This window comes from Bombina bombina, chromosome 6, assembly GCF_027579735.1.
Source record: "Bombina bombina isolate aBomBom1 chromosome 6, aBomBom1.pri, whole genome shotgun sequence".
Classification (NCBI taxonomy): domain Eukaryota; kingdom Metazoa; phylum Chordata; class Amphibia; order Anura; family Bombinatoridae; genus Bombina; species Bombina bombina.
In genome coordinates, this window is record NC_069504.1 from 1,083,932,607 (window position 1) to 1,083,944,833 (window position 12,227).

The 12,227-nt window shown below is 34.7% G+C and overlaps 1 protein-coding gene across 1 annotated transcript; it reads left to right on the top strand.

Moving 5' to 3' along the window:
- Positions 1 to 3,418: 3,418 nt before the first annotated feature.
- Positions 3,419 to 5,604, top strand: CHRM2 (cholinergic receptor muscarinic 2). Its single transcript, XM_053716246.1, has one exon. It carries the CDS (start codon positions 3,419 to 3,421, stop codon positions 4,838 to 4,840), a length of 1,422 nt encoding a protein of 473 aa, XP_053572221.1. The 3' UTR covers positions 4,841 to 5,604.
- The last annotated feature ends 6,623 nt before the right edge of the window (positions 5,605 to 12,227 follow it).

Here is a 12,227-nt window from a genome sequence, read left to right on the forward strand (position 1 = left end):
CACCACCATGCTTGACTGTAGGCAAGACACACTTGTCTTTGTACTCCTCACCTGGTTGCCGCCACACAAGCTTGACACCATCTGAACCAAATAACTTCATCTTGGTCTCATCGGACCACAGGACATGGTTCCAGTAATCCATGTCCTTATTCTGCTTGTTTTCAGCAAACTGTTTGCGGGCTTTCTTGTGCATCATCTTTAGAAGAGGTTTTTTTCTGGGACGACAGTCATGCAGACCAATTTGATGCATTGTGCGGCATATGGTCTGAGCCCTGACAGGCTGAACCCCCACCCCTTCAACCTCTGCAGCAATGCTGGCAGCACTCATACATCTATTTCCCAAAGACAACCTCTGGATAGGATGCTAAGCACATGCACTCAACTTCTTTGGTCGACCATGGCGAGGCCTGTTCTGAGTGGAACCTGTCCTGTGAAACCGCACTATGGTCTTGCCCACTGTGCTGCAGCTCAGTTTCAGGATATTGGCAATCTTCTTATAGCCTAGGCCATCTTTATGTAGAGCAGCAAATCTTTTTGTTTGGATTCGCAGAGAGTTCTTTGCCATGTGGTGCCATGTTGAACTTCCAGTGACCAGTATGAGAGAGTGTGAGAGCGATAACACCAAATTTAACACATCTGCTCCCCATTCATACCTGAGACCTTGTAACACTAACGAGTCACATGACACTGGGTAGGGAAAATGGCTAATTGAGCCCAATTTGGACATTTCCACTTAGGGGTGTACTCACTTTTGTTGCCAAGGTTTTAGACCTTAATGGCTGTGTGTTGAGTTATTTTGAGGGGACAGCAAATTTACACTGTTATACAGACTGTACACTCACTACTTTACATTGTAGCAAAGTGTCATATATTTCGAGTTGTCACATGAAAAGATATAAAAAAATATTTACAAAAATGTGAGGGGTGTACTCACTTTTGTGAGATACTGTATATATATATATATATATATATATATATATAGCAACAAAGAAAATTCCCTAGTACACGGTTCCCAGACCAAATGAAATGTCCACTGAACTTGGCACAACACAAGCACTTTAGTCACGGTATATATAACAATTCATACCTTTATTGTAGTATTACGGACAAACTTTCTGCATACATATGCGTGGTGACTACCAGGAGACACAGGTGTAAGTGGAGTGTGACATATATATATATGTTAAAGCGCTTTGTCTGCCTTTTTTTTTTTCTAACACCAGAGACCTCATATCTTTGAGCCCTCATAACTTTTGCGTGCAATATATTTTTTGAATAATTATTATTAGACAGTGTTATTATGAGTGTAACTGTACTTTGTAATGCATTTTTGTTCTGCGAAACAGTTAATCCGAGCTCTGAGGACACAGTAATCACTCTAGTGTAAAACGTGATTGCTTTCAATCGATCACTTTTACTTTCAACTTGTAATATGAGCAGTAAACCCGGCACGCAAAAATACCCATGATAAACCCTTTTTCGCTTGTGCATAACTTACGCACATCTCGTAATCTGGCACTTTATTGTAAAAGCATAGGTGTTTTTGTGCAGGCAAGTGTTACCAAGGTATTCTCTTCAACAAAAAGTTGAAAACGTAAATGTAATACTAGAAGTAAATTGAAAACCTTTTTAAAATTGTATTCTCTGTCTGAATCATGAATGAAAAAATTTGGGTTTCATGTCCCTTCAAAAGTATATTCAAAAGCAAATTTTAGGCCAAATGTGCTTTTTTGCAAATTAAATAACAGGAACAACTTTACATAAAATCAATTTAAGGTGATCTAATGAGAGCGAATTTGTTTGCGCACAGCTGATATTATGCATCCAGATCTCACGGGCTGATACGTACAGCTCTCACAGCAGGACTGGTAGGCACAAGTTAAAAAAAAAATGTGGTTCAAAGACTGGCAGTTAATAAGTTAAAAAAAAATGTTTGGGTCCAATCTGGAACTGACCTGTCTGTCAACTTGATTCTGATTAGTTGTCAAACTAATGTCAATCTACTCCTTGTTTGGTCAAAATGAACTTTTAAACCAATTTGCTAAACAGGTTGATTTTAATAACAGCATTTAATTGGTTCTCTGTGTCTAATTTGCCCTAATAGCAATTGACACCTTGTTCACTGTCAACACAAATAGAGCTTGTTGCTATATGGTCTTGATGTCAAAATTAGCAGGTTGGTACATCAAGAGTAAACGACTTGCAATCAGTGCATGCAGTAAGACGGATTTCACAAGTCAGTCTTTAGTTGGTACTTGATAGTTAAACAATGTTCTTGCAAGGTGGCTGTTTTTCTAACAAAACCAACTTGAACTGGCTTGGGTAGTTTGTGTAACTTGTGATAGGTTCCTAGACTTGTTAAATCACGCAAGTTTAAAGAAGGTTTTTTTTTATCAACTCCATATTGGACCTTGTCAATAGATCTCAGTGATTCACTAGAAAGTATTAGAAAGCTACCAGTATTTACGATTTGCCATTTGTGCAATCAACCTCATATTTATAGCAGATGAATTTTTGTTTGCCCATCATTAGGTATCAAATTTTCAATGCAAGCAGCACTACATATTTTACAGATTCTTTGTAGATTAATTCAATTACTTCTTGTTTATTAAAGATAAACTAATAATGAGCATTTTTATTAGATGTTATGTGACTTTCAGTGCTGTAATTGAAAACTTGCTATTGGTCTGCAACTTAAAAGTTTTTTCACTGTAAAAGCAATCAACTTGTGGAACTTATTACCTAAGGAGGTAGTAAATGCCAATACCTTAGATACATTTAAAAATGGTTTAGATACACTTCTGTCTAGAAACAGAATTCAGGGATATGATTGCTTGTGTTAAATGGTCACCTTTTTAATGGGATTAATTTAAGGTCAACAGTAGCTTTTATTTTAAGTATTTTAATATTTGTATAGGTTGTACTCGATGGACTTCTGTCTATTTTCAAGCTCATATACTATGTTACTATGTAAACACCATTACATGACTACAGTGTTTTTATTCTGCTCCAGTGTATATAGAAATAAGCATCTACATATTCTTTGTCATTCAGTGGGGCTTAAAGTCCAAGGCTGATCATATCTTTCTATAAAAAAATGAAACGCCTCTCTCTCTCTCTCTCTCTCTATATATATATATATATATATATATATATATATATATATATATTATATATATATATATATATATATATATATATATACTGTATATAATGTTTACTGTTATTTTTTTAATTTAAAGGTTTTGAAATACATTTCTGTTATGCAGCATTTAGAAGTTGCCTACCCTTAATTTATTGTTTTTGAACACCAACAATTGTTATTGTTATTGTTATTGTAACATATATTTATCATTCAGGTGTGTAATTCATTTTCTTCTTTTCCACAGGTGTAAGTGGCTACTAGGAAGTTGTCAAAATGAATAACTCAAGTGCGAACAACAATGTATCATCTGGCAATAATTACCTGATGGGAAGTCCATACAAAACGGTGGAAGTTGTTTTCATCGTTATCGTTGCTGGATCTCTCAGTCTGGTGACCATCATTGGAAACATCTTAGTTATGGTCTCTATAAAAGTTAATAGACACCTACAGACAATCAATAACTATTTTTTGTTCAGCTTAGCTTGTGCTGACTTAATTATTGGTGTATTCTCCATGAACCTGTATACTCTATATACCGTGATTGGCTATTGGCCTATAGGGCCTGTGGTGTGTGACCTGTGGCTGGCTTTGGATTATGTAGTCAGTAATGCCTCTGTAATGAACCTTCTCATCATCAGCTTTGATAGATACTTCTGTGTCACCAAACCACTTACATATCCGGTGCGGAGAACCACCAAGATGGCAGGTATGATGATTGCTGCAGCCTGGGTGTTGTCTTTCGTCCTTTGGGCACCCGCAATTCTTTTCTGGCAGTTCATTGTTGGCATAAGAACTGTTCCTGATGGGGAGTGCTATATTCAGTTCTTCTCAAATGCTGCCGTCACTTTTGGTACTGCTATTGCAGCCTTCTATCTGCCAGTAATTATTATGACAGTTTTGTACTGGCAAATATCTCGGGCCAGCAAGAGCAGGGTAAAAAAGGGTAAAAAGGAACCACCGCCTAATCAAGATCCTGTATCTCCAAGCCTTGTCCAAGGGAAAATAGTAAAGCCAAACAATAATAATGTGTCTGCCATGGAAAATAGTGTGGACCATAGCAAAATTCAGAATGGTAAAGCTAATATAAACTCTGAGACTGAAAATTGTACTCAGGTAGAAGGAGAAGAAAAAGAGATCTCTAATGATTCCACCTCTGTAAGTGCTTTAGCTTCAAATTCAAAAGAAGATGGTATTGCCAAAGATGCGCCAGAAGCTTCTGGATCCAAGGCCAATCCAAAGATTGAAAACTCGAAACTCACATGCATACGAATAGTTACAAAGTCTCAAAAGGGTGATTGTGGTGCAACCAGTGGCACTACAGTTGAAATTGTTCCAGGAGCCAATGGTCGGAATGGAGAAGACAAGCAGAATAATGTAGCTCGCAAAATCGTAAAGATGACCAAGCAACCAGCCAAAAAGAAGCCTCCACCTTCTAGAGAAAAAAAGGTGACAAGGACTATCTTGGCTATTCTTCTAGCATTTATTATCACCTGGACACCATACAATGTCATGGTCTTAATCAACACTTTTTGTGCATCCTGTATTCCAAACACAGTATGGACAATTGGCTATTGGCTATGCTATATCAACAGTACCATAAATCCTGCGTGTTATGCCCTTTGCAATACCACCTTTAAGAAAACCTTTAAACACCTCCTTATGTGTCAGTATAAAAACATAGGTTCAGCGAGGTAGAAGAGGTAAAGGAGGAAAAAGATTTGCCATTTAAATATTACGCCATAGCACTTTACTACTCAAATATGGAATGTGCAATCTGGATCATTTTTTTTTTTTCTGATACAGACTTGTGGATTAACTCCACCTGTAATAAATGCACTTAGACCTTTTAAAACATTAAATAATAGGATACAGGGACTTTAAGAAAGAGTTTAAAGATTGGGGTCCTAATCTCAGTTTCATACTCTTCAATATAAAAACAGTGAGGAGCTTTGGAGATTTAACTCGTGTCCTTGTCTGTATGAATAATATTCACTTTTTCTGTATAAACGTCAACAGGACACACATTATACATGAGGGGAAAATCAAGATATGTAACAGAACAAAGTGAAGTTAACTTTACAATGCTTTGTATACAGCAGTCAATATTAATCGTGTGACTTTTTAGCTGTCTTCACTTGAGACATTGAAATGTTGATGAATACCATGTTTTACGCAGAAATATCATTTTTATCCTGCCGTTGAAACTGGTTCTTTTGTGCCTCTGTGTTTTAAGTGACTGTCTATCAAAATATTATACTATTAACCCTGCTGTTATGTTGGGTTATGTCAGAGCTTCCTGGAAATTGTAAGCCAAGCAAAAAAACTAAACAAAAACAAAAAAAATCCCATAATTTTTGTGTTCATACCACATGACAAATCCATTATGCAGCAACTTAGTTTTCTGATATTCAACAAAGAGAAATTTAATCACAGGTAACATATATATATATTAATTTGAAAGTGCAATACATGTTAAAAAAACTCTTCAACAACAAAGTCATTTATTGTGTTTGATGGGAATTTTGTCCATGAAGCATACGTATCACACAATGTTTTATTTTCAATATGTTAGAATTTTTCTAAGCTAGTAGGTTGTGAAATATAGGTAGGTCATCACTGAAGAATATAAATCCATACACATGTTCATCTGATTCAAAAGTATTTGATCTCTATATCTATCTAAATAACTCTAGTAAGGCAAGTCCTGTTTTTTGTCCAATAGGCTAATGTTTTTGCCTAGTCCTTTTGAGTTTCTAACATTTATTTTATCAATTTAAAGGGGAAAAAAACAACTATTTATTTTATGAAAAAAACACACTTGGCCTACATTCCTTAAAGAAGCTAAAAATCTAATTATGTAACCAGGTTTTCTTTAAAATGCTACAGATGAAATATCTGGTTAAGCAATTTGCAACATTTAAAAAAAAAAAAACACACAATAAAAAACGCAGTTTACAGAATTTGGTTTTTAGCCTCTTAATGTTGGACAACCACAATTTTTACACAAAAGTGTTTAATGTCCTTGCAAATCATTACAATAATTCCTGTATAGTCAGGACACCGTACAACCCAACACTAGCTGTGGAAAAGTAAAAGAGACAGTCTACTGCCAATGCTCTAATGACAAAAAAATATTCATTGTAATTCATAACTCAATATATCTTTTGTGCAGGTTAAAACAATGAGAGACGCTACCTGCACTTGTTCTAATAAATGCTTTTAATGCCCTATCCCAAGGGCAAAATTACAGGGGTCTCACAGGTCTCAGTTGAAATGGAGCCCACAAATCTACTGGGGCTCTCTGGCACTTCAATCAGTAGCAGCATCAGTATAGAGAAACCTGGTGGAAACTGAGTTCCACTTGCATCATATCTGTTCCTCTGTGTGCTACCCTCTAAAAATGGGCTCACAGTTTAATTTGGTTGGCATCTCAGCTTTTGCAAATTGCCAGAATGGGCACTGTTAAAACTATGGCCCAGTGAGGTTTAGCTACATCCTGCACTATATTTTTTTAGTCACTCGTTTTGTATATGGCCTGACTATGGGTGTCTTTTGTCCTTCTCAAGTTATAGTTACTAGCTGTAAATTAGGGTAACCATATTGTAAAATAAAGAAGATATAGTTATCCTTATTTCACATTAAAAGGCTAACTTGAAATTAAACCAGTGCCATATAAAGATGCAACTCCATTACTTAAAGGGACAGTCAACACCAGAATTTTTGTTGTTTTAAAAGATAGATAATCCCTTAATTACTAATTCCCCAGTTTTGCATAACCAACATAGTTATAATTATACACATTTTACCTCTGTAATTACCTTGCATCTAAGCCTCAGCAGACTGCCCCCTTATTTCAGTTCTTTTGACAGACTTGCATTTTAGCCAATCAGAGCTGTCTATATGGTAAATTCACGTGCATGAGCTCAATGTTATATATATGAAACACGTGAACTAATGTCTTTTAGTGGTGAAAAACTATCAAAATGCATTTAGATTAGAGGCGGCCTTCAAGGTCTAAGAAATTAGCATATGAACCTCCTAGGTTTAGCTTTAAACTAAGAATACCAAGAGAACAAAGCGAAATTGGTGATAAAAGTAAATTGGAAAGTTGTTTAAAATGACATGCCCTTTTGGAAACATGAAAGTTTTTTTGGACTTGACTGTCCCTTTAAATTTTCCATAGGAAAAAAAAATCAGAATGATGTTAACCAAAATTATTGACACAGATTTCATTTGGCCCCTTGTGAAAAATAAAATGTTGCATAATTTCTGATCAAAATTGATGTTTTAAGTAGATAATTTACAGGGAAACACATTTTCCATTAGCCTCAAAATGAAATCCCTTTTAAATTGGTTAACCACGCATAGTTAAAAAGGCTATGCAATGTACATTCAGGGTTTATTTTGCCTGATTTTCCTATAATTTAAATGTAAAAACTGTGACTTTTCCACTACCCTCAGAGAGGCTGCACTGCATTGTGTGGTATTCAAAATTCTGTCCTAGCTACATGCTACACACTATTTGGTTGTCAATTGCAAGGGCTCATTTAAATGTGCCCCTAAATGGCCACAGTAGCGAAAATAATTTAAACATTCTCCATGAAGTGTTTGATGAGTATATCTCTTGACTGCAAACATTACAATTGTTGTTACCAAAATGAAATGCTTATAAAACATTTATTGTTTGCAATACAATGTTTAATTTGTAATTACATACTATGCATGTGAATAAATTAATGTCCCTTTAGCACTATGCATATCATTGGAAAATAAACAATTACGTTTTAATTCATATAAATCCTGTTATGATATATAATATAAATAATTCTACAAAGCTATGCCTAAAAAGCAGCGTTGACTACTGCAGTTGAACATACAATAAATCAGTCTAGATGTTTTGTGATTACAACAGCATTGAGTATTGTGAAATTGTACAATTATAAAATATGATAATAAATATTATAAAATATGATAATAAAGTATAAAATTATATTGAACAGATTTTAAGTTAAAATAATAGCATCATATGAACATAGTTATATTTCTTTGTTGGTGAAGTTATTTTTATGTACAAACATATTTTGCTATTTTATTGTTGCAATAATGGAAACTACATATGAATTTAAGCCCCCAAAATATGATACACTGGGACATTTTAACCCAGTAGCAGCCAGGCAGCTCTGAAACATGTTGCCTACTGATATTTACAGCCTCTAAAGTGTACTTTTGCATGAAATGACTTTGATTTAGAAATGTTACGTTATCCTGCAGTATATGCAAATCTTAACAATAATCAATATTTTCACAGTTTGCTTAGAATAGCAAAGACTTATCACCAACAATAAACTGAATGCAGACAGTAAGGGTGCTGATTGGTGGATGCTAGTATAAACTGCAACTGCATTTTGTACTTTACCTCACTCCATTATGTGTTTCGTTTTTTAGGGGGCTTTTTTGTTGTTTGTTAAAGGGACAGTAAAGTCATAATGAGACATTCATGATTTAGACAGTTACATACAATACAATACAATACATACAATACCTACAATTTTAACCAACTTTCCAATTGACTTCTATTATTTAATTTGCTTCCTTATCTTGTTATCCTTTGCTGAAAGAGTTATCTAGGAAAGCTCAGGAGCAGCAAAGAACCTAGGTTCTAGGCGCTGATTGGTGGTTGCATATATATACCGATTGTCATTGTCTCACCCATGTGTTCAGTTAGAAACCAGTAGTGCATTGCTGCTCCTTCAACAAAAGATACCAAGAGAATGAAGGACATTTAATAATAGAAGTAAACTAGAAAGTTGTTTAAAATTATATGTTCTACCTAAATCATGAAAGGAAAATTTTGGGTTTTATGTCCCTTTAAAATAGAACTGTATGGCATTTTGCACAATCTTTTACACACATCCTATTGTTGACAAATGTATATATTGTGCCATAAAAGTGTATGAGGAAAAACCATGTCTCATAAACTACAGAACGAGTGTTAGCAACTAATTTTTAATTCATTTGGCTAAAGTACACTGTTTACTATCTTCAGGACACAACTAATCTTTCCTGTCATTTTCCAATAGGTTTGAATATTTATTTATTTATGGGGTTTTTTTGTGTTTTTGTTTTTTTAATGAACATTATCTTAATATCAATTTCTCACAGAAATCAAGAAAGTTGCATTAGGTATTCTGGCAGATTTAATTCATCACTAGACCTCAGCTTTCAAACCTTTTTGAAGATGTACCCAAACTGGTGATAATCTTTTAAAAAAATGGCAGTGTGGTGCTAGCATAGAGCAATATGGCACTAGCCTATATAGGGCACTGCATACTAAGTACCAATAAAGTTTGTTTGAATGCCCCCTAGGGCAAGCATACACAGTTTTACTATCCTGCAGCAGACTTTATTGAAGAAATGATATTACTCATTATGAGTATTACATAGTTTTAAGCTTTGGGAAAAAGTCTTCCAAACAGTTCTACTGAACTGCGCTCATCTGAATCACACTTGTGCAAAATAAAACAGAGGAATAATGAAACAGGAACACATAAACAAGATAAATACATCAGAATTTTATAGTATATTGCAGATGATCAAATATCTTACATTTCCCTGCTTAAAACAAACATTAGCATAAATAATCAATTTATCTGCATTCTATCCTATTTTCCCCCCGAGATATTACCTATAAACTGTAGAATTATATTTAAAAATAGAATGTATGTCTGTGATCTGATTAAAATAAAACAGCAATATATTGTAAAACAATTCAACATGCATTTTTATTAAATCAAGGCTCTGGTTGCACAGGGGATTGCGCATATGACACGCAAAACTAAAACCAGTACCCGCACTTTAAATTTGCATCAAGGTAATAAGGTAATCTTTCCTGTTATATCCCTAACAATGTTCAGCATTTTCAGCTTTAGTTTTGTGATTATATTAAATATTTAACTTTGCAAGATATGATCAATAAAGTTTTTTTTCCAACACAGATTGCATCACTACATTAATAAATAAAGCTCTGCACCAAAAGTTAAATCACATTTAAAGATCAAATGGTGATTTATGGGGAATACAAATAATATGATGAATGTTTATCTGAGAAACTAGAGGGCAGAAGAAGGGAAGTCCAGTCTCAGTCTTGGGGGGAACTATGTACCCACAATCACTACTGTTGAACCCCCAAACTTCAAAGGTGGCCACTGCCATATGTTTGTAAGATGGTGCCTATTTCATATGCCCAGTGTTCTATTCAGAACCACAAGTGATGTATAAGAAGGAGAAGTGGACTTTAAATTAATTTGATACTTTTATTATTATTATTATTATTATTATTATTATTATTACATTTAACAATATGAAAATAAAGTCATGAAAGCTTTACAAAGCTGTACTTGCCATAACCATTGTTCCAAATGAACAAACATTCAGATGAGCTTTGTCAATAAGGAATTAAAGTCAAAATTTAACTTTTATGGTTCAGGTAGCGCAGCAATCTTTAAGAGAGTTTACGTTATACTTCTATTATCAAATTGACATTGTTTTCTTGGTATCCTTTGTTGAAGAGCATGCCTAGGTAGGTTCAGGAGCAGCAATGCACTACTGGGAGCTAGCGGGTAGCTACACTCACATATGTCTTATCATTGGTTCATCAAATGTGCTCAGCTAGCTCACAGTAGTAAATTGCTGCTCTGAATCTGAAGTTAACCCATTTTCAGGGGTTAAACTTATAGTTATATGGAAGCATCAGTGCAATAATAAAATGTTCTTTTGCACATATGTGTTTTCTTAGAGGCCATAAATAAATACATTACATAAAAACTTTACAAATATATTGTTCCAAGCATTCATGCAGACATAGCTCCTGCATTCATACAACTGTACATTTGTGTATCCCAAAATGAGAAAAACTTAGAGGACTGGCTCAAGATATTGTGGTGCCTGGGTCCAAGACTGCAATGATGCCCCTGAGTAATAACATTACTGATTAGCATATCAACCTACTAGCCTGGCTGTTTACCTTACTAAGCCTTCCTACCTGCGTGCAACAAATTATTACGCACAATTGTGCATGAAGTGGGAAGTTAGTTAGATGCACTTGTCCCACCTTGAATGTCACCCTGACTGGTTCTGTGTCTTTGTCCATGATAAGGTTATGCTGCTGGGAGCCTGCGACTTCCCCTACAGAGACAAAAAACAGGAGTGGTCTGGGTCTTAGAGTGACTGACACAGTCACTAAAGTGCTGCCCCTTGCCAAGTGATGCCAGGGTTCTTTGGACCTACTTGGTCCCATGGATGAGCCGGCCATGGAAGAATGTTCTGTGTTGATTCCACATAATTATCACAACGTTAGTACGTTTCTTAAAATTTATTTGCAGCAAGGCCATATTGATCATGATCATAATCTGCTTTTCATGTAATAAAGTTATTACTTTTACCTTATATAAAGTAGAGTTAATATTGAGCTACTTTGGATTCACTAGCCTTTTGTAATGTAAAATCCAGATCTTTAAAGTGAGATGGAAATCAAACATGCATATAAAAACGGCTTTTAAACCCCCCCAAAAATCTTTCATGATTCAGATAGAGCATAACATTTTAAACAATTTTCCAATTTACTTCTATTATCTAATCTGCTTAGTTCTCTTGGTATCATTTGTTGAAAAGCATAGCTAGGTAGGCCCAGGAACAGTAGTGCACTACTGGGAGCTATATTTGCCTTTTATCATTGGCTCACCTCATATGTTCAGCTTGCTTCCAGTAGTTAATTGCTTCTCTTTTAAAGAAAAGATATCAAGAATATAGAATCAAGAATCAAGAAGAAGAATGAAGCTAATTTCCTTTTTTTTAATGGTATGATCTATCTGAATCATGAAAGAAAATTTAAAGGTTTCAAAATGTATTCTGAAATTAGCAGAACATGCTATATGTTTGTGAACCAGTCAAAATGCGGAAATCCATATTGTCTGATAATGACATCTCCTTCTGTTGCATTGATAGACAAGGACATGTACATACAACACTATGAAAAACAAACGTTCATTTTTAATGACATATATAATAATTTGGGTAATATACA